This window comes from Sarcophilus harrisii, chromosome 4, assembly GCF_902635505.1.
Source record: "Sarcophilus harrisii chromosome 4, mSarHar1.11, whole genome shotgun sequence".
Taxonomy (NCBI): domain Eukaryota; kingdom Metazoa; phylum Chordata; class Mammalia; order Dasyuromorphia; family Dasyuridae; genus Sarcophilus; species Sarcophilus harrisii.
The window spans coordinates 22,502,248-22,525,608 of record NC_045429.1 but is presented as its reverse complement, the minus strand read 5'-3'; the positions used below and the strand labels follow the sequence as shown (position 1 = coordinate 22,525,608).

Sequence of the window (23,361 nt, the reverse complement as noted above, 5' to 3'; positions counted from 1 at the left end):
TATTTTCATCTGGTTCTAGCTGTAGTAGGGAATTTTGTGGCCACTTACCTGCCCATGAAACTCATAGGGGGTATCTGAGATTACAGAGCACCAGGCCTGGAGTCAGGGAGATCCGAGTTTAAATATAGCCTCCCACACTTCCTAGCTGTGTGACCTTGGGCAAGTCACTTAACCCCATTGCCTCAGGGGAAAAAAAAGTGAAGGGTGAGGCAGTGGGACGGGGCCCCCCCAACTGCATGAATGGGTGACCCTGAGGTGACGTCCATGGATAATCCTGCAGGAGAGACATCACCCAAAACAGTTAACAGCAATCTCACAGGTGGATGCACTTCCCCTATTTCCTGTGAGTTGGGGAGGGGAGGGAGAAGCTGTCATGTGAGAACATGCAAGAGCTCATGACATTCATCTGTCACAAAGCTGATCTAACTCCCCTACTTTCCAAGCAACGGAAACGCTCGAGTCAGAGGAAGCAGATTCAAATCCTACCTTTGATGCTTACTGTGTGATTCTGGACAAGTCATTGAGGCCTCAGTTTCCTTATCTGTAAGATTCCCTTTCTCTAAACACTGGATCTTACAGACTCCTGGGGGTCAAGGACCTTCCTTCCTGCTGTGGTCTGACCGGCACAGAGGAGGACCACAGCTGTCCCGGCTGCTCCCTGGCCCCGCCCGGGCGGCCCAGCTTTGGGACCTCTCTCTTTGCTGACCTGGGCTCTGGCAACCCCCTGCCCCGTCTGCCCGATTCACACTGGAGCCCGTCTGGCCACACCGTGTGCACACAATGAATCCATCCACAAGCATTTATTGAGCACCAACTGTGTGGGGACACAAAGGAGCATTCCCTGCTTTCGAAGAACCAACTCCTATCAGGGGAGACGGCACGGGCTGTATGGATCACACCGGGCCCCGGCCCTCAGGACGGGGCCTGGCCCCGGGGAGGCTTCCTGCCCCCACTCCTCTGACAAGAAGCCAAGGAGCTGATATGAGGCTGAGGCTAACACGGCCAAGTGGGAAGAACTCGGGCTGGACAGGACAGAGAACACCTGGGTTCACATGCCGTCCAATGCCCTCATGACCTTGGGCCACCATCTGCCCATTGGTAAAGTAAATCAGAATAGACCCTTTATTCCCAAATCCTACAACCTCCCACCATTCCCTGGCAGTTTGTTTTCTCTTCCCTCCTTGTTATCTGTGGCCCCCATGACCCCGGGTCCCTGTGCCCCGACAGTGCCCGCCCGGAACAAGGGGGAAGGACAGAGAAAGCGGGGGCCTGGCCAGGACCCGTTGTTTTATATCAGAGCTGGGGGTGGAAGGGTGCCTAAAGGTGTGGAGGTTCCATTGAGAAGTCCCGCAGCAGTGAGACTTGGGGACTCCCTGTAGACGCAGAGTGGGGGCCCATTCTCCCCTGAGATCGGTTGCCTGGCCCCAAAGGCGGGGACCTGTGAAGGGCCCCTTAGAAGTTGGGTTTGGGTGGAAAATTCAAGGGATTTTGTTTCAGATTGAAGGGAATTGGACCGAGGGGTTTAGGCCCGCCAGGGAATTTCCCTTCTGGGGCCTGGGTGGTTGGGGGTCTCCGGGTTTTTGGGGGCCGGGGGGAAAACCCCCCTGGCCCCCCCAAAAAGGGGCCCCGGGGGTTTTTTTCCCTTCCAGGGTAAAAGGGTGGGGTTTCGCCCGGCCCCTTAACAGGGGAAGGGTCGGTGGGGGTCGGCAGGGGGGTTTAAGGGGGGGGGCCCAAGGGAAAGGGGCCCCGGGGGGGAAAGGGTTTCTGGGGCCCAGGGGTGTGGGGGGGTTTGGGGAAAGGGGGGGGGAAAAGGGTTAAAGGGGAAGGAGTAGTTTAGTGGGCGGGTTCCCCCCAAAAAATTGGGAGGGAAGTTGGGGGTGGGCCTCCCTAACGGGGGGTGGGGGGGGTTTAATGGGGTTGGGGGTTTCCATTTGCCCGGGGGTCTCCCCAAGGCGGGGAAATTTCTTAAATTTGGGGGTGTTTCCTTCCCCTTTGAGGGGGCTTGAGGTTCGGGGCTGGGGGTTTTTTTGCCTTCCTTTTTTACCGGGGTTTTGGGGGGTTTAAATTAAAGTGGTTTCCCGGGTTTTGGGAAGGGTTTGGGGGGAGCCATTTTCTAACCAAAATTTTTTTTGGGGGGGGAAAGGGGGGGGGGAAAAGGGGTTTTATTCCTTTCCCCTTCCTTCCCGCCTTTTTTTGGGGGTTTTAGTTTACGGTTTGGGTCAAAGGGTTGGGACGCTTTTAAGGGGGGCCCCGGGGGGGGTTTTTTGGGGGACCGGAGGGGGAAGGGGGAAAAAAGAAGGGGAAACCGGGGGGGGCCAGAGGAGAGGGGAAAGGGGGAAAGAGAAGAGAAGGGGGAGGGGAAGAGGAAGAGAAAGGGAGAAAGGGAAAAAGGGAAAGGAGAGAGGGAGAGAAGAGAGAGAGAAGAGAAGAGAACAGAGAGGGGAGAAGGGAGGGGAGGGGGGGGAGAGAAGAAGGGCAGAGAAGAAGAAGAGGAAGAGGAGAAAGGAAACGAGAAAAAAAAAAAGAGGGGGAAAAGGAAAAGGAAAGAGGGGGAAAAGAAGAAAGAAAAAGGCGAAGAAAGCGGAGGGGAAAATAACTGGGGAAAAAAAATAAAAAAAAAAAGCTGGGAAAAACCAAAAAATTTTTGGGAAAGGGTTTTTAAACCCTAAAAAAGGGTTTTGGGGGGCCCTTTTTCGGGCCCCAGGGGTTTTTGGGCCCGGAAGAAAGCTGGAGGGGAAGGGGGCCCCCGGGCCCCCTTTTCGGGGGGCCGGGCAAAGGGAAGGAAAGCTGGGGGGCCCCGAGGGACCCAAAGGCCTTTGGGGGGGAAAAAGGGGGGGGCCCAGATTTGGGGGGGAAAAGTGGGGCAGAAAATTTTGGGGGAAAAAGGGGGGATTTGGGCCGGGAAAAGGGAGGGCTGGATAAAAAATTGGGAAAATGGGGAGAAAAAACCCCCCTGCCAAAGTCCCAAAAGGAAAAAACCCGGCAATTTCCTTTTAAAAACATGGGGTTTTGGTTTAAAGGAAAAATTTTTTTTGTTTTTGGGGGAATAAAACCAAAATTAAAATTTAAAAGGGGTGGGTTTTTTTTTTAAATTTTTCCCTTTAAAAAATTTTTTTATAAAACTTTTTTTTTCCCTTTTTGGGGGAAAACCTTTAAAGGGGAAAAACCTTAAAACAAAAAAAACCCTTTAAGGGAACCAAACAAAGTTAAATTTGGGTAACATTTCCCCCAAACCTTTGGGAAAAATTGGAAAGATAATGGTTTAAAACCATTCTGACAAGGGAGAGCCAGGACATGCACATTCTGGGAAGGAGACAAGGGAAGCTTCTTGGGGAGGGGGTCACCGAGCTGATCTTGGGAGGCAGGTGAGGGGGCTAAGGGGCAGAAGTGAAGAGAGAGAGCTGGGAGGGGCACAGATGGGGGGATTTGTCCTTAAGGGACAGCAGAGGGTCAGCTTGGCTGTGGCCATGACTGAAGGGGGATGATGGACCATAGACCTGGAGAGGGAGACCGGGGCTGAGCCGGGAAAGCTTTCAAAGGCAAACAGGGTCTAGGTCTGACCCTGGAGGGATTCAAAGAAGCTCCTCACACATGTGTTTTACAAAGATCCTTAAAAGGAAAAGGGCCCATTTGTGTTCAGAGCCGTTCTCTTTGTGGTGGACATCGAGGGGGTGCCCAAGAATTAGGGAACGGCCGATCAAGCTGTGGTGTTTGTTTGCTGTTTTTTGATGAGGAATTAATTTTACTCAAATTGTAAAATAAATGGCTCCATGTAAATATAAACACGCCCTTGTCCTTTTCTTTCTTTTAAAGTTTGTGCCATATAAACATCCCAAGGAAATTGTCATTTATCTCACTCTAAAATTCCCAATAAGGAATAATTTATGGCTTTGACAGAGTCATCACCATATTATCATTGTGAAAGGGTAAGGGACCGTAAAGATCAACTAATCTAATCACCTCACTTTACAGAGGAGGAAACTGAGGGCCCAGACTGAATACAGGGGTTTGAATCCAGTTCTTCTCCCATACTACCATACGTGGTATCCAGTTGTGATAGAATACTATGGTTCTAAAACAAAGGCTGAGCCGGCTGACTGGAGAAAAGCCTGGAGAGGACTGAGTTACGTGAACTAATGATGAGGGAAGTGAGCAGAACCAGGAGAATGCGACATAGTAACGTCATACAACAATCAGAGAGACTCAATGATTCTCAGCATACAACGATCTAAGAAACTGCAAAGGACTCTTGATGAAAAAAGCTGCCCATCTCTAGAGAAAGGACTGATGGAGTCAATACAGACTGAAGCAACCCATTTTTCACTCTTTTTTTTGTGAGGGTTTTTTTAGTCTTTTTTTTTCACAGCATGACTAATATGGAAATTATTTTATATGATCACACAAGGAAAACCTATATCAAATTGCTTATCTCACATCTGGGGGAGGGGATCTGGGGAGAGAATTTAAAAACAATTTTTAATGAATGTTTAAAATTGTGTTAATATATAATTGGGGGAAATGATATATATGACATATTAATATATAATATATAAATAATATAAATAAATATCATAAACAATGTTATAATGTTTATGTAATACATTAATACATAATATATAATACAAAATGTAAGTAGAAATAACATATAATAGAATGTTATATATTATATATGTAATATATTTACATATTATATTACATATAATATATATGTATATATAATATAGGAAGAGAAGCACAGATGGAAGGAGCTGGTATTTGCAAGGTGCTTTTTAACTATAACACTACAGATGTCAGCTTCCTGACTACCTCCAGCCCCTCCGCTGGACAAGATAGTCTTGAAATCTTGCTTTTCATCACAAAATCTGTGAGTTAGAAGGGCCCATCTGATCTATATTTTGTGCACAGTAGGAATTCCCTAGAGAAGGGCCCCAACAAGTGGTCAACGCAACTGTGCCCAGAGAGCTCCAGGGAGGGCACACTCGCCATCTTCCAAAGCAGCCTGTTCCACTTGAGGAAGTTCTGATTGTTCACTGTTTTTCCTGCTATTGAGTGGAAATGGGCTTTTCCACCTGTTGTTCTGAGTTCTGTCTTCCTGGGCCAAGCAGCTCTTCCTCACTGTCTGCCTGTCTTTGTGGAGAGCCTGCTTCCCATCTCGCCCTAGCTCCCTACTGAAAAATGAAAAAAGAAATTCCAGCAGACGGGAGCCGGAACAGACCTCAGAGGACCAATTCTACCTGTTGCCTTGGCAGCAAGTGGGCACTGTGACCCTGTACATTTTGAATATAAATAATCATTCGCTTGCTGCTTCCCCCATTAGGATGTGAGCTCCCTAAGAGCACGATTGTGTGGGATACACTTTGTATCCCAGCACACAGGAGGCACTTAATAAATGCTTGTTGACCTACTGAAAAACCTTCAAATCTTGGAGGACCTCTTGTATCACCTTATATCTTGTCCCTGTCCCTGCTGCCAGAATCTCACTCTAATGTGTCCCCCCTCGGAGCCTTTGACTTGAGCATTGAAATCTTCCATCCCCTGGCTCCATCCTACACATCCGGCCTTCTCCCAGACTGCCTGCCCAAGGGGTCTGGGACACAATAAAGTAACGAACTTTGGCTCGAGACACTTGCAAAGGTTTGCACGAGATGCAGTATAGTGCAGTGGGTGGAGAGCTGGCTCTGTATGTGTGATCTTGGTAAACTCTTAACCTCTCTGGGCCAGTTACCCCAGCTGTAAAAAGAGGTTGTTGTACCAGATAATTCCCAGTCTCTTCCAGCTCTAAATTTATGATCTCGGGGCTTCCTGAAAAGAAAGCGATGGACTATTTAATTTATGTCCACTCCATCACCTGCAGGTCTCTCAGCCCCCAAGAAAGCAAGAGTCCTTGAGATTCAGGAACAGAAAGGACAGGATTAAAAGGATTTTGCTTTTTCTGTAAAAACAAACCTCGATGAAAATTACAATATAAACAAATACTAATTGCTCATTATGAACACGCCGAAACACCTCCACTCCCTGGGAGAAGCTTAAAAGCCACTTCTATAATAGCTTCTTCTCATTTGGCTCAGGAAGGAATCTCGAAGGCCATGGCATTAGCCCCTTATTTTGTACTCACCTGGTTTGGTTTGTAGGGGAAGCCCCCAAAAGGTCCTCGCCAAAACGCCGTATCACCAACTTTCCAGGACTTGACATGCTGGGACATGAGCCCCGTCTCGTAGCACTGGAGAGGAAAATCAAGAACGTTAATAAAAATGAAGTGGAACCCAAAGAGGTAAACTCAAGATAGAAAAGGTAGTTGGCAAGGTGAGATAAGGTAAATGAGAATAGGCACAAGGGATAAAGCAAAGCAACTGGGTGGATTGGTGGGGGGATGAATGAAAAGCTGGGGCAAGCTGGCAGATGAGGGAACGGTGATGTTAAGATATATTGCTTGCAATCTTGGGGAGGGGAGAGGAAAGGGAGGGAGGGGGAAAATTGGAAATCAAAACCATACAAAAATGAATATGGAAAACTATTTTTACATGTCACTGAAAAACAATGAAATAATATTAAGAGGAGACTAAGGGGGGAACAGAATATAGGGGTGCCAAGTTATTCAGAGATGACAACTGCTAAAAGTTTTAATCAAGTGCTTAGAGGTGAGTTCTAATCACCTGTAAGTGGGTTAAAAAAAAAAAAGAGAGAGAAAATTCCCAACAATATGAAGAATAGGGTGTACTGGGTGGTGACTTGTGCTGAACGTTGGATGCTTGTATTTCTGTCACAGCTGAGCGACTGTCATCTATGCCCCAAGTGTAGAGCGACCTCCGTCCTGGAGGAAAAGGTGAAGGGATATCAGGGGATATCCCTTCTCCTTTCAGGGTATGGGGGAAATGAAGGCAGAATAGAAGAGAAGGGAGACTTCCGTGGGAGAAGAAAGGGACGTGAGGGGAGGAGGAAAGAAGGGGAAATGTGAGCCTGGTCAGGAAGATGGACCCCCAAAGAGGAAAGAGAAAGGCAAGGCAAAAGACACCTGCACAGTCAAAGCTTTAAAATACAGATCAGAGGTTCTCCCTGAAAAGGAAGCAGCTGGATGCTCGGAGGAGGAAGTCATGTGGGCTCCCAAGAACGATTCAACAGAACCACAGACACTCTCAGCTAAGAGAGCTCGGCCACAAAAGGCACAAAGGCAGCGGGCCGGATCATATCTATCATTTACATAATGCTTCAAGATTCAAAGTATTCTACAAGATAACAGCACTGGAGCAGTCTATGATCTTCCTGGGGCATAACCTCCCAAGACTTATCCAAACGGACGACAGCGTCCCAGTTCTGGTAATTCAGCACAAATGATAGCCCTTCAGAAGGAGCCGAAAACATGGCAGCAATAATTACAAAGTCTTGCCCAAGAAACTGAAGCCCGTGACGGGACAGCCTATGTTCCTCTCTGATGCCCAAGAAAGCCAATGGATGCAGAAAAGAAAAATTACTTTAGGGAAGTGAACAACAAGTATCCAGCCAGAGATGAAGTACACCTAACCAAAGTGGCTAAGTCTAATCAGAAGGATGGAGGAGGGAGGAGGCTGTGTATGTTTATCCCCCAAGTGAGATACTATGGAGCAGGAGTTCTTAACCTTTTAGGTATTCTCGACCACCTTTGACAGACAGGATCCCTTCTTAGAATAATGGCTTAAAAAATACAGTTGAAGAAAATACTAAATTTCAGTTAGATTATCAAAAATAAAGATATAATTCTTTTCTGTCCAAATTTACAGAATCCCTGAAATTTATCTATAGAAATCCATGGAGTCAGAGGTAAGAATCCTTGTTTTAGGTAGTAACTACCCAAAAAGAAGAACAACATTAAAATCCAAGATACTCAGATGTTCACAGAAGACAAAACTCCAGGAAAAGAGCCAGTGATCAAGTTCACGGCCCCAAATATTCACATAATAATGCTTGAAGTTTAGGCAGCAGACAAAGAGAGCTCAAGATCCCGACTCAAGAAAACAATTCCAGACTTTTATGGATGCCACTGGAACTTGAAGGGCGCAAAACCCATGACTGAATTATGGTTCTGGAGGCATATACCTTATTCAAATGAAAAAGGGTGGGTAAAAAATAGTCTACACATGTGAGGAAATCTAAGCACAGAGGAGAACCAGAAAATATTTGGGTAAAGACCACTAGAAGAAACTAAAGCAGTGTTGCCCTTGCAGTAGATTATGGACCACCTGGACAGAAATAAAAAACAGATAAAGAGGCAGAGAGGTATGATACCCCAGTGATGGGGGACTTCAATTATCCAAAGTCCTGCTAGTATTCTCTCTCTCTCTCTGGCAAAAACAGAGCAATCAGTAACTCACTGACCTGCTTTACTGATAATTTCATCGTGTAAAAGCGGAAGGAATCAAAAAGAGGAATTTCTATTAAGGATTTGATTTTCACTGACAGGGAGAAACTGGTACCTGGGATGGAAATGAGGTACCTTGTGGAGGAAGTAACTCCTGCCTTCTAAAATCTACAATAGAAAATGAGGTGAAAATGGGCATATATCCCCTGAGTTCTGGAAAAGTAAATCAAAAGGCTTGCAAGAAGGATAGGAATGATCTCATGGATAAAACATTTTGTATGGAAAGTGGGCCCAGGAGAGTAAAAGATGCTCAAGAATGAAATTCTGAAAACACACAAAGAAACAATTACAACAATATTTTTGAGCAGATTTAGATACACAGACGATTCACCAATTAACTTAATTTTTTTATTATAGCTTTTTATTTACAAGATATACGCATGGATAATTTTTCAGCATTGACCCTTGCAAAATCTTCTGTTCCAACTTTTCCCCTCCTTCCCCCCCACCCCCTCCCCTAGATGGCAGATTGACCAATACATGTTAAATATGAATTAACTTACTTTTTAAAAAAGAAACATACAAAAGATGGAAATAAGATGAGGGAATAGAGAATGAATCTAAGACTATGATGGTCTCATAAAAGTAGTGTCAGAAGTGGGCAGAAGCTGGCAAAAGAAGCTACAGACAAAATCATTTAAAGAAAAAAAAGCTCTATTGGAAAAGATTAAAGAGGGATTGGACCTTAGTTTAGAGTAGCTGGGACAGTGACAACATAAAACAGAGAGAGAGAGAGTGGCTTTAGTCTAATGCCATTTATTTGGTTGTTGCCAAAAGGAATGACTTCTGCACTTTTTGAAAATGACAGAAGAAAAATAATTAACAAGAGTTGAGACTCAAGGTAAGAAGAGAGCATCTAGCTGACTTTGATAAAGTCAAATCTCTGACCCAGGTCCTAAAAGAACTGGCAGGTGAGAATGCTGAACTATCCATGATAAATACAAGATCATAAAAAATAGAAAGATTGGGGAATGGCCAGAGTTGCCCAGATTTGGAAAAAATGTGTGAGGGATGCAGAAGACCCTTACCCAAAATGAGTACTCAAAGATCACTCAGTAGAAGGCAGAAAAGTTGTTTATTGAAAACCTCCGGAGGATGAGCCGTCCTATCACGAGATAAGAAAGAGAAAGTTCATGGTAGGGGGGGCTAAAGAAGTAGTAAAGATACACAGCTTTTATACAAGAGATGACATCACAAGTAAGAGAGCATTGAGAAGGGGAGGGGGAGGCATCTAATTGGTCGTTGCTATTTGGGGAAATTGGAATGGGAGGTTTCTGTTTCCCTGAAATCTCCCGATTTCTAGGAAACAGAAAATCAGGCCTTCAGGCTTAATCAAGCAGATAGTGGTCCCGCTAATAGACTAAATATCGATAAATAATCGATAAATAAATGTCATCAGCTCAGGTTAAGTAAATATGTTTCTAGCTGGCCAAGGCTCAAGTAAATATGGGCCTGCACATGTTATACAGGTCATAGGGGAAACACAGAAATAATAAAATACAGAAAAAGAATTCATACATTCCTATAAGTTCTTCACCTTATCTCTCTATTCCCCACAAATGGAAGACTAGAATCTGCAAACATCAATTCCTGGGACATGCTAGAATGCATCACTAAAGAGCTGGTTTTTGTTGTTCAGTCATGACTGACTCTCTGTGATCCCATTTGGGGTTTTCCTGGCAGAAATACTGGAGCAGTTTGCCATTTCCTTTCCCAGATCATTTTGTAGGTGAGGAAATTGAGGCAAATAGGGTAAAGCCACTTGCCGGGATCACACAGATAAGAATTGGCTATGGCACTCCAGGCAAGTTACATACCTCCCTGCACCTCAGTTCCTTCACTTGTAAAACGAGGGGATTAGACTCAGTAGCCTCTAAGATCCCTCCTAGCTCTAATCTAAGATCTTATGAATGCTAAAAAAAAATTGTAAATAAAAAAGCCTCTTAGTAAGTTGCTAGTCATATGGGTTCTTAAAACTCTTTTGTTTTTATTTCAGAGATTTTCAAAAGCAGGATGGTGCTCTGCCCCCTTGAGTTTTTATTTTTATAAGCAGAGAGGCTTGGGATTTAATGGATAAATCCATTCCTGATAGCCTTGTGCCAAAATAGTGGGCTACTGAGTTTTTCTTTTATAATGATTCGGTGTCAACTTGGCAGGAAGTCTCCAGTGAAGTGCCCCAGGGATCTGTGCTTACTCCTAAGCTGTTTAATATTCATATATATATATATATATATATATATATAATAGCTTTTTATTTACAAATATATGCATAGGTAATTTTTCAGCATTGACAATTGCAAAACCTTTTGTTCCAACTTTTCCCCTCCTTCCCCCCACCCCCTTCCCCAAATGGCAGGTTGACCAATGCATGTTAAATATGTTAAAGTATAAGTTAAATACAATATAAGCATACATGTCCAAACCGTTATTTTGCTGTACAAAAAGAATCAGACTCTGAAATGGTGTACAATTAGCCTGGGGAGGAAATCCAAAATGCAGGCGGGCAAAAATAGAGGGATTGGGAATTCTATGTAGTGGTTCTTAGTCATCTCCCAGAGTTCTTTTGCTTGGTGTAGCTGGTTCAGTTCATTACTGCTCCATTAGAACTGATTTGGTTCCTCTCATTGCTGAAGAAGGGCACGTCCATCAGAATTGATCATATAGTATTATTGTTGAAGTAAATAATGATCTCCTGGTCCTGCTCATTTCACTCAGCATCAGTTCCTGTAAGTCTGTTTAATATTCTTATCATCAAAGTGAGTAAAAGGAGAGATCCCTGATCATCAAAATTTATAGACTTTAAAATTTACATCAAATTTAAAACCTGTTGAAGAACTATTAACTAATAGTTTAATGGGCTAAACCTAATAAGATTAAACTCAGGAGAGATAAAAGTAAAAATCTTACTTTTTTTTGTGGAAGTTGGACCAGATGGTCACTGAGGTCCCTCCCAACTCTCAGGTCTGTGACTGTAATCTCGGGACCCGACAGCAGAACCTTCCATGGCCCGAGTTCTAGGTTCCTCATTAGCCTGGCTTCCCCCTGTCCTCTGGATAGTCTTGCTTAATAATGAATGTCCTTCCTAACATGTAGCAGCCGGAATTGAACACGCTAATCAACGTGTCTCACCAGGGCAAATTGAATCCTTTGTCACTAATTCAACTATTATCAATCACCCCTAAACTACTAAAACTTGGCTCTCCACTCAACTCCTAGGAAAACCATTATATTCATTTAGCTACGAGATTGCAGTAAGTGAAAAAGATCCACGCAAAGCCTCTTAAGAAGCTGCTCATCATCTGGGCTCTTAAGGCTCTGGTTTGTTATTCCTGTTAGCTGCTTTCTCAGTTACTAATCGATTGGCTCCCCAAATGGGTGCTAAGCTGTTACTAATTAGTAGTTCTCCTAATGTTCTATTTCAGAAGATTCAGAAGGGAAAAAAAAGGGGGGGTCTACTGTTCTAGACTGGATTCTAAGCGGTCAGGAGAAAACAAAAATGACATCACTTTTGGAAGACCTCATCAAATGAAAAACCTGGGAAAGGATCCTTTAACATGCTGGAGGATGGAGTCGAGATCCAAACAGATTTTGGCAGATTAGAACACTGGGCTGAACATAATAAGATTAAGTTTATTAGAGATAAAAGTAATAATCTCACTCTTTGGCACAAAAAGTCAATTCAAAAGTACAAAATGAAGAAGGAGCTGAAAAGAGATCTGGGGTTCTAGTGGACCACAGTCTCCTCAGTTTGATTCAACACAATCTCAATATGATTTTTTAAAAACTTTTCTTGGCTGCTTATCCTTAAGGGTTTGTTACAGACGAGGAGAACACTGGGCTAGGGCAGAACTGTACTTTAGAAAAGTGACTTGGTTTTATTTATTTATTTTGTGAGGCAATTGGAGTTAAGTGCCTTGCCCAGGGTCATATAGGTAGTAAGTGTCACATTTGAACTCGGGTCCCCCTGACTCCAGTGGCCATGGTGTAGCTCCTGCATTACCCAGCTGCCCCTGGAAGAATGAATCTTAAAGGGGGCAGAGATGGAATAGAATAGCTTAGGATACCTTCAGGACTGATTTGCTAAAAGGGAAACTGGCTGAAGAAGGATGGGAGGCTTGATAATGAAATAAATTCTGGTGACACAATCACCATTGTGTCCACAGGGGAATAAGGAGAGGAAATGCAGCTGAACAGGGACTTAGCCAAGAAACGGAATTGAAAGGAACATATTCACGAGATGGAAGGGAGGATGGGTAATCACACTATTAGGGAGGGACAGTTCAGCACCAAGAACAGGGCACGGGCATCTTCTGGCTAGCTACATCTGTGTCCCTCTCTCTCTCCCTCCTTCTTTCTTCTCCCCATTCTTTTCTCTCCTCCCCTCTCCTCCTCTGCATCCTCTCCCTTCTCCTTCCCCTTCCTTCTTCCCTCCTTTTCTTCCTCCTCTTGCTTCTCCTCTTTCTTCCTCCTCCTCCTCCCTTCCCTCTTTTTCTTTCTTTTCCTCTTCTTCCTCCTCCCCTCCTCTTCCTCATCTCCCTTCTTCTTCCCCTTCCTCCTCTCCCAGCTTCTCCGCTTTTCTTCCTTCTCCTCCTTCCCTTTTCTTCCTCCTCTCCTCTTCCTTCCTCCTCCTCCCCTTTTTTCTCTCCCTGCTTCTCCCATTCTCCCTTCTCCTTCCCTCCCTCCCCTCCTTCCTCCTCTTGGTGAGAATTCTCTAAAACCCTCAAGCCCTCTCTCTGCCCTCCATCCCAGTTACCATGTCCCAGTCTATTGACCTTCCACATTTGAGCGGAAATTCTCTGAAAGGCAAAGACTGTTATTTACATATCACCAGTATTTAACATGCCTGGTACATAGTCAGTGCTTAATATTTGTGCTTTTTTACTCATTCATTACTTTTATAAAGATTTTGTGAAAAATTTGGGGAAAATTTTCACTGATTTACCATAGGTCTTGTTGTACCAAGGAGCAGCAGGGCTCTATGGGATCAGCCTCAGGAAGCCTAAGTATAGAACAAGGGGAAGCTGGGAATAAAAAAACCTAAGAAAATAAAAAAGGACTTGAGAGAAGTGATTACTTTTGCATTCTATTAATAACTAATTATTAAATTAGGATCGAGGTTTCCCCTTTTTATTTCCTCCATGAGGTAGCAATCCCTGAGGATCAGTCAGTCAGTTCTCTGAGACTGGCCTAATTCTCAGGCTCCTGATGTTGGGCAGAGCCCCCCCAATTAGGGGAGCTGCCTTCCGTTTGCAGACTAAACAGAATCTAACTTTTGGCAGCCTTCAGCTCTAAAGTACTGAGGCCATGCCCTTGTACTCCTCCCCTGCAATGGGAGGAACTCGGGTTATGGATAAAATCAGCGGTGATCTGGGTAGAGATGGACTCCTGTGTCCGGACAGAGGGAGGCAGCTGAGGCTGTGGATCAAGTCATATTCTCAGGGGGAGGAGCCGAAGCCTCTTAGCCCACCTCCTCACTAACCTGCCTACCTTCTCACTGACCTGCCCACCTCCTCACTAACCTGCCCATCCCATCATTAATCATCAACCAGTCAGGGCTGATTTCTACCTGAAAGGGGCACTCCCTTTTGCCAAAGGTACTTAAGCATTCAATGATCACCATAGTTTTGTCTTTGGTTACTGAGGAAAACCCTCACCATCCATTTGTTATCAGTTAGCCTAATTAATAAATTGATTATTAATTACCCAGAAACTCTGTCTCTTGGACCTTTCATTTGTTTAAAAAAAAAAAAAAAAAAGCTATGTTGGGAAGATGATGAAAGAATAAACAGGCCCTGGGGCAGAATCATTCAGTCAACAAGCATTTTTAAAGGTACCTACTCTGTGAAGGGCAGCTAGATGGCACAGTGGAGAGCGCACTGGCCCTGAAGTCAGGAGGACCTCAGCTCAAGACTGGCCTCAGACACTTAACACTTTTTTTTTCTTCTGAGACAATTGGGGTTAAGTGACTTGCCTAGAGTCACAGCTAGGAAGTGAGAGAGAGAACTATGAAGACTAAATGTGGATCAAAGCATAGTATTTTTACTTTTTGGGGTTTTTCCTTTCCTTTTGGTCTGATTTTTCTTATATAACATGACAAATATGGAAATAAGTTTAAAAGGATTTGACATATATAACCTGTATCAGATTGCTTGCTGCCTTGGGAAAGCGAGAGAAAAGGGAAGGAAAGAGAAAAATTTGGAACACAAAGTTGCTGAATGTTGAAAACCGTCTTTACATGTCTTTGGAAAAATAAAATACTATTAAAAAAAAAAAAAAAAAAAAAAAACTTCAGCCAAAAGAACTTTTGCTCCAAGGATTTGTTCTCTCACTGTCGCAATAAAGAACACTTGTCATTTAAAAGATTAAAAAAAAAAAATGATTCCATACAGGAACTGATGCCTAATGAAGGGAGCAGAGCCAGAAGAACATTGTACACAGTGGCAACAACACTGTACAGTGATCAACTAGGATCAACTCAACTCTTCTCAGCATAGAGGGATCCAAGACAATTCCAAAAGCCTCAAGATGGAAAAAGCCATCCACAACCAGAGAGAACTGGGGAGTGTGAATGCAACTGGAAGCATGCAATTTCACTTTTTGGTTTTTCGTTCTTGAGGTTTTCCCCTTTTGTTCTGATTCTTCTTTCACAACATAACTAATGTGGAGACACGTCTAATGTGATTACCCATATATAACCTGGATCAGTTTGCTTGTTGACTTGGACTGGGATGGAGGAGGGAGAAAAAATCTGGAACTCAAAATCTTATGAAAGTAAATGTTGGAATATTACATGATGATCAATTCTCATGGACGTGGTCCTCTTCAGCAATGAGATGAACCAAATCAGTTCCAATAGAGCAGTAATGAACTGAACCAGCTACACCCAGAGAAAGAACTCTGGGAGATGACTATGAAGCACTACATAGAATTCCCAATCCCTCCATTTTTGTCCGCCTGCATTTTTGATTTCCTTCACAGGCTAATTGTACAATATTTCAAAGTCCAACTCTTTTTATACAGCAAAATAACCGTATGGACATGTATACATATATTGTATTTAATTTATACTTTAACATATTTAACATATATGGGACTACCTGACATCTGGGGGAAGGGGTGGAGGGAAGGAGGGGAAAAGTTGGAACAAAAGGTTTTGCAATTGTCAATGCTGAAAATTTACCCATGTATATAACTTGTAAATAAAAAGCTATAATAAAAAAATAAAAGAAAATGAATGTTGGAATAAAAATGAATGGAATTGGGAAAAAATAAAATATTATTAAGTGGAAGAGGAAAAAAAAAAGAATAAGCCAGGACAGAATCCTCTCTCTGCCTTGGTTTTTTTGGTCCAGCCTATCAGATGAATGGAAGGTAGTGGCTATTGCTTTCAGCCAAACATTTGGTCAAGAGCCTCAAGCAGTCACTTCGGACGAGAGGGAGAGACACGGACCTGCTGGTAACAGGCTCAGGAAGGCAGGGACTGGCTGAATGATGGGACTCAAAGAATCACAGCCAGTATGAGACCCCCTACCCAAAAGACAGGTCTCTGTGGGATGCTCCTAGGGTCTGGCCTGTTTATTCATTCTCATTTGGGGGACATCATTTATTAAGCCCTTAACATGGGCTAGGAACTGGGAAGGGGACAGAGAAGATTGAGACACAAAGTGCCCTGCTCATTCTGAGGAAGGCCTCGAGGTACAGTTCCTTTATGGGCCCTCTAACAATCAAGGTCTGAGGTGACATGGTGGACAGAGTGTTGGGCTTCGAGTCAGGAAGTCCTGATTTCAAATCCAGCCTCAGACACTTTTTAGCAGCAAGTCCCTTGATGCTGCCTCAGTTTCCTTATTTCTAAAATGAGAGATTCCCCCCTCCCCACCCCGAGTTGTTGGGAGGATGAATGAGATAATATTTGTAAAATGCCTTGCAAAACTTAAAAGCTCCCTGTAGATGTTAGCTACTATTATTAGTGTTCCTCTACCGGGTTGGAAACACTACAGGATGAGTGGGGAAATCAGCTCCTTCTTTCTGCCTCCCACCCTCAACATGGAAACCTTGTCTATCTCCATCTAATCAAAATAAGATTACCATGGCAACCACGCTCCAACAATCATTTCCTGAAGTTAATGGGCAGCTCCCTCCCTTGTCAATACCCCATTAGCAGGGACTTGTTTTTGGATATTAGGATCCACCCATGTCAAGCTGGCACACACAGAGAAACAGAGAGAAAGGTGTAGAGGAGAGGAAGAGAGAGAAACAGAGAGTTAGGGAAGGAGAGAGAGAGAAAAAGAAGGAGGAGGAGGAGAAGGAGGAGGAGGAGGAAAAAAAGGAGGAAGAGGAGGAGGGGAGAGAGGCAGAGCCAGAGTATGAAGGTGGGAACCCAAGCTTTGGCACCCGGGGAAGGTTGCCCATTTCAGGCTGAGTGCCCTCAGGACACTCCCAGGATCCCTCTTTCCCTTGACCCTCCCAAGGGACTCTGAGACCACTGCCCCTTCCCCACTCCTCTTCTCCCCTGCAGAGCTGCCTGAAGGGCAGCCCACGTGACAGGCAGCATCTTCTCCCGGACCCATAGTCACTGTGTGAAGCGGCTCCCGCTCCTGCACAAATCCCTTCTACAGCAAAGCTCCCGTTTTAAGACTTAAGTCTTGGGAGCGAGGCCCCGAGCCCTGACTGATGTGCTCCAGCCACCAATGTATTAGTAGGTAACATTTATTCAGCACCTACTGGGTGCCGGGGATTTACATGTCCCAGTGCCTTCCCCCGGGAAGCTTCCGTTCTATCTGGGAGACAACATGTCTCCGAGCTAAACACAAAGTCGGATTCGGGGGGCTTCATTTTTGGGAGAGCTGGGGTTTGGGAGGGAACAAGCGTTTCTGGGAAGTGGAGGTGCCCGAGGGCAGGCAAGCATCTGAGATGGGGAGAAAGCTCCGAGAGGGATCCGCAGAGGGAGGACCCAGTGTCTAGGAAGGGGAGACACTTAGGTCCCAGAGGTCAATTCCCTTTCCATTAGGCCACACTGCCTCCAATGATTAGGTTTCCTGAGCTTTTTGAAGCTCTGTGAGTTGAGTCACACAGAAATTATTCCCCTTATTTTAAAGGAGTAAACTGAGGTTTGGGGAGTTGCGAAGGAGAGCACTTTGTGAAAGGGCTCCAGTGCAACAAGGAGTCTGCTCTGGAGTCACAGGCCCTGGGTTCAAATCCCTCCGTTGTCATTTACTGGCCCATGTGACACGGGGATTTCATTTCCCTGGACTCCAGCTTCCTCCCCTGAGAGCTCGGCTGGCGGACCTGGAGGCCCTTCTGCTAAGCAGGCGGCGGGGGACACAGCCCAGGCGCAGACCCCAGTCTGAGGGCTCGCCCGCCCCAGGCTCTCTGGCAGCCTCACTTTGTAGAGATGTTTAAGGCCCCATCGGCTCAGAGAGAATTAATCATCCCCCTAAGAGAGAAGCTTTGCAGTTGCCCGGGGAGGATAATCAATCTCACAGCTGGGAGAAAAACCGCTCCTTGGAAGAGACGCTTCCACGCTGAGCTGGGAGGCAGCACCCCCTCCCAGACGCCCAGCGTGGGGGGCCAAGGAGAGTGAGAGAGGGGGCAGGGAGCTCACGGAAACCACGGGCATGAGGGGAGGGGGCTGGGGAGCTGGGCCCAAGGGTGGCCGGCTTAAAGCACACACTGGGGCAAGAGACTCCCAAGGGAGGGGAAGCAGGGGGCAGGAGAAGGACAGACTGAGGGGGAGGGAGAGATAAGGGGAGGGGAGGGGCAGGAGAAGAGGGAGAGGAGAGGAGGGAGAGAGAAACAGAGGGAAGGGGAGGAGGAGCAAAGGGGAGGGTAGAAAGAGGGGGAGAGAGAGAGAGGAAGGGGAGAGGGACAGAGGGAGGAGGAGAAGGAGAAAAAGAGTGGGCGGAGAGAAGGTGAGAGAGGGAAAAGCGAATGGGAGGAGGGAAAGAGAAGGGGATGGGAGAGGGTGAGAGCAAGGGGAAGGTAAGAAGGGGAAAAAATCCAGGGTGAAGGAGAGGAGGAAGGAGAAGGGGGAGGAGAGGAAGGTTAGAGGAGGTCAGCTCCCAAAGGGGCTTGATTGCTCCAAAGCTCTCATCTCAAAGATGAGGCAACGGGCCCGGGCCGCCCTAACTATGGCAGCTCAGGCTGACAGTGCTTTCTCATCCTGTGAGGTTGGGAGCCAGAATCCCATTTCACAGATGGGGCAAGTGGGGGCCCAGAGAGAGATGAAAAGGGTTAAGCCAGGGTCACCAAGGCAGTGGAGAAATGGCCCCAAGGTTGCTTTGGGTCTCCTGGCTTAAGCGACTTCACCAAAGGACTTGCCGAAGGTCGCCCGGCCAAGCACAGGACCCTCCCATGTGGCCTCTGATTAGGAAACCGGACCCTCCGGAAGGCAGAGCCGGTCCAGGAAATGCTCAGCAGGCGGGCTCTGCTCCCAAAATGTCCCGGGTGCATCCTGCACTCCATTTTTATCATTAACATTTTCCCGTCACATTCTTAAGTTTCCAACCCACAAAGCCCTGACTTAGAGCTGGCCAATTTCTGATGCGTAAAAGTGAACATTTAACAACCAGCTGAACAGGTCAGAGCCGGCTCCAGCACCTCCCGTAAAACTCCAGAGCCTGGAGATGCAGGTTCAAGTCCAGACATTCCAAGGGACAATGAGCTCCTGTGGGGCAGATTACCCCATTTTTGCTCTGGTGCCCCTCAAAGCCTGGCACACAGTAGGTGCTTAATAAATTCTTGTTGAATTGGATTAGATTGAAGTCAACAAGTCTCTGTTCTCAAAGAAAGGGAAGAAGGGAATAATAAAGCATTTATGAAGCGCCTACTATGTGCCAGGCACTGGACAAGCACTTTACAAATATAATCCCATTTGATCCTGGGAGTTATCATCCCCGTTTAACAGATGAGGAAACTGAGGCACACAGTTGCTTGTACAGGGTCACACAGCTAGTAAGTATCTGAGGCTAGATTTGAATTCAGCACCCGAGTTCCAATTCTGCCCTTTACCACAGTGGGATGTTGAGAAGTCCCAGAGGGGGCTGGCCTGAGTGAGCTCCAAGGTCCCTTCTAGCTCTTAGTCCAGGATCCTAAGTCCCTATAAATTAGAAATCTCCTTAATAAGGAATGGCCGGAGAAAGGGGGAGCCCAGAGGGGCTGGAACTGTGAGGGAGACCAGGATTCCCATACTCAGAGGGCTTGAGTCAGAGCAAGCAAGCAATTGAAAAAGGCATATATTAAGCACCTACTGTGTGCCAGGCACTGCCCTAAGCCCCAGGGAGACAAAGAAAGGCAGACAGAATTCCTGCCCTCCAGGCTCTTCCAGGCTAATGGAAGAGACCACATAATAGGTACATAATTGCAGATCTCTGCAAAGGGCCCTGGCTCTGGACACGGGATCTCCGTTCAAATCCTACCACTGTCACCCATGACACTGGCAATTCCTTCATCCTTTGGGTCTCAGTTTCCCTCTCTGTAAGATGAAAGGGCTGTGCTAGACTTCGGCAGGTCCTTCCAGGGGTAAGCCTAGAAACTAAGTCACTTAATCTCTCAGATGAAAGATGGGGGGATCTAAATGATGATCCTGCTTCTGGCGCCAGTCACTGACCTTCCTCGAACCTCAGTTTCCTCTTCTGTAACAAGGCACCGGGTCCCCTCAGCTTTTGGTCCTGGAGCCCACACCCCCCAGCCTCCCCAACTGTGCCAGGCTGGCATTTCTGGCTGCCACCTCAGCCCCGGTCACCCTCCTCAATGAGAGAAACGAGCTGATGTCTTCACGGCCCCGGCTTTGCTCGGCCTTCCATAAAAGCGGCTACCTCTGAGCCCTTTGCCAGGAGCTCCCTGGGAGAGAAGGGGGCCCAGGCCCCCACCCCCAGCTGGGATCCGTGACCTCCCCGCCGAGCCACGTCAGCAGAACTGAGCCACCCGCACTGGCCGAGAACAGAGGGAGAGACGCTGCCCAGCAATTAAGCTCACCTTAATTAAAACTTCAAAATAGCCCTCCACATTCCCACAGCTGATCGGCGTATAGGCTCTCTGGACTTCCAAGCCATTCACGGTCCCCCTGGGAAAGAGAGAGCTGGGGCTGACGGAGCGGACCCCGACCACAGGCGTCTCCCTGGCTCTCTCTGCTTGACTGGGGGATGCTCGCAGCGCACCCACGCTTTCAAAGTGTGGAAACGGCAAACCGGAGAAGGAGGCCCTTTTTTTAGGGCTAACGAAGAAACAAATTCAGCCCATCCTAGTATCTACTCTGGCAGTCCCAGAAGTGCCTAGCACCGTGCTTGGCACACAGCAGGAGCTTCATAAGTGCTCATTGACTTGGTTTTACTTGAACTAGAAAAGCAGAAGACCTGGACTCCATTTCTAGTTCCCAGGATCACTGAAAGGGTTCTCCCAGGCCATCTAGTCTCATGCCCCTTCTTCCATTTTATAATTGGATGGCCCAGTGGGCTGAGTGCAAATCCTACTTCAGTCACTTTATTAACTGTATGACTCTGGGAAAGTCACTTAACCTCTGTGGGCTCAGTTTCCTCATCTGTTAAAATGGGAACCTATCTTTCAGGGCAGTGAGGATCACATGAGGTGACGGATGGGCGGGCTCTGTCACAGGGATCAGGTTCTCCTCCCTTCTCTTGCCTGCTCTCTGTGCTTTAGGCCATAATTGGCTTTTTGCCACTTTTCCCCCCACTTGTGTCTCCCTTCTCCCTCAGGCCAGTGAGAAGCGCAGGCAAGGCCAGGAAGCTGCTCTGGCCAAGGGGAAGCCCAGGTTCTTTCAGCGGAGGCTGCAGGAGGCGCAGACACATGAGGGAAGGGGCATGTCTGCCTCAGCCAGAGTCAGTTTGGGAGGCAGCGGCCTTGGCTCAGGAGGGGGCGGCCTTGGCTGGGGGGGGGCAGCCTTGGTTGGGGAGGGCGGCTTCTTACCGTAAGATGAGATGCTGTCCAGGGCTCAGCCCCAGTCGCTTGCTCTCCGGCAGCTCGAAGCGGACCTGGCAGGTGTCATCCGTCAGCTGCTCCATGGCGCTGATGCGGAAGGCCTTGAAGGTTTCCTGGTTCAGCTCTGAGAGACAAGGCTGCAACCGGAAAGGGCTGTCAATGAGCGGAATTACACGCAACGATTAAGCACCTGCTGCATGTGAGGCACTGGGCTGAGTCCCAGGGATATGGAGACCAAAGAGACAGGCTATGGCCTCATGGTGTTTGGATCCCCCTGAAGGGCCGTGTGTGTGTGTGTGTGTGTGTGTGTGTGTGTGTGTCTACCCCCACCTGTACATTCACGGAGACACTTGCACATGAGCACAAATCCACGCACTGCCCCGTGGGCACAAACGCACGCAGCGCACACGAGGCCACAGTCTCTGCATGCTCCTTCCCCGTGTTTCATACAAACTGCCAACGTGTACGTGCGCAGGCACTGACACAAGCACAGTGCCCTTAACTCCACCCCCCACTGGCTCTGCATCCAAGGCTATTCCACCTAAGTGTGCATTTCTCCAACACGGCCCAGGTACCCATATGTGGGTGTACATGGAGACACACATGTAGGCACTTATATTGTCACAGACACACATGCAGGAGGGTTTCATAGAGAGAGATTATGAGAAATGTTTACCCTCACCCCTCCCTGTGGCGTCCCGCCCCCTCAGCAAACCAACTGAGCCCAAACCATCCCCTCGTCCGTGCCCGATTGCCTCGTTCTGCCCTTTGTCGGTCACACCCGTTTCCCAGGAGCGCACCCACAGTGGGACCCTGTGCTCCTGGGTTACTGGGCAGAGCCCAAGAAGGACTGAGCCATCTGAGCACAGGACACATCGCACCAGGTGATCTCCAACGGTCCCTTGCTGCCGCCCAGCAATCCAGGTGCTCCCTACTCTGCTGGGGGGGGGCAATGGACAGAGCCCTGGGTCTGGAGTCAGGAGGATTTGAGGTCAAACTGGCCTCAGATGGTTACTAGCTGTGTGACCATCACATAATCCTGTTTGCCTCAGTGTCCCCATCTGTGAAATGGGGAGTTCCGATAAAAGCATCTCTCCCCTAGGGTTGTTGTGAGGGTACAGGGCACAGAGTAAATGCTCCATAAATGTTAGCAATTATTACTAATGACTATCTCCTCTCAGAAGCTTTTCTAGCCCTTCTAGTCTCAACTCTCCCATAGCACCCTCCTGCTCCATCCTCTCCTTACCCCATATTCATCTAAAAATTTGAGGTCTTAATTGGAACAAAAGGTTTGGCAATTGTCAATGCTGTAAAATTACCCATAAATATAACTTGTACATAAAAAGCTATAATAAAAAAAAATTAAAAGAAAGAATGATATGTCAGTTCAAGTAAAAAAATAAAATAAAAAAATAAAAAATTGAGGTCTTTTTCTGAGGGCTCCCACTGCTCACACTGCTCCCGTCCCCTCACTCACCCTTGTCTCACAGGAGGTGGCAGCCCCACTCTCTGCCCTCCACCTGCACATCTGATCCTATCCTTTCACTCTCTCCACTGTCCACCAGCCCCTTCCCTCCTGCCTACAAACACGCCCGTGTCTCCCCACCTTAAAAAAACTCGTCTGTTTTTGTTTTTCAGCCATTTCAGTTGTGTATGACTGAAAACCTATTTGAGGTTTTTTTGGCAAAAGTACTGATTGGCCATTTCATTTTCCAGCTCATTTTGCAGATGAGGAAACTGAGACAAATGGGTGAAGTGACTCACTCAGGGTCTCACAGCTTGTGAGTGTCTGAAGCTAGATTTGAACTTAGGAAGACGACTATTCTTGACTCCAGGCCCAGCACTCTGTGCACCATAGCGCCTCCTAGCTGTTCACCATCTCTACCAGCCATTGTTCACTTTCTTCCTTTTCTAAGGCTGAATTTCTTGAGAAAGCCATCTACAACCAGTGCTTTCTTTTCTTTTCTTTTCATTTGCTCCTAAAGTCTATCTTCTATCCCTATCGTTCCATCAAAACTGCATTCTCAGTGGGAACT

General features: G+C 46.6%; 1 protein-coding gene across 2 annotated transcripts in view; it reads right to left on the bottom strand.

The window, feature by feature from the left end:
• Positions 1-4,725: 4,725 nt before the first annotated feature.
• LOC100924149 (NADH-cytochrome b5 reductase-like) overlaps positions 4,726-23,361 on the bottom strand; it is a 29,116-nt gene continuing 10,480 nt past the window's right edge. The window contains exons 3-5 of one of the 2 annotated variants that reach the window (XM_031969069.1): positions 21,314-21,462; positions 20,366-20,453; positions 4,726-6,220 (exon numbers count right to left, since the gene is read on the bottom strand). In XM_031969069.1, the coding sequence (XP_031824929.1) occupies positions 6,101-6,220; positions 20,366-20,453; positions 21,314-21,462 (357 nt within the window). In that variant the 3' untranslated portion in view covers positions 4,726-6,100. The remainder of the gene's footprint in view (positions 6,221-20,365; positions 20,454-21,313; positions 21,463-23,361) is intronic. The other variant, XM_031969070.1, reaches the window with a different exon arrangement.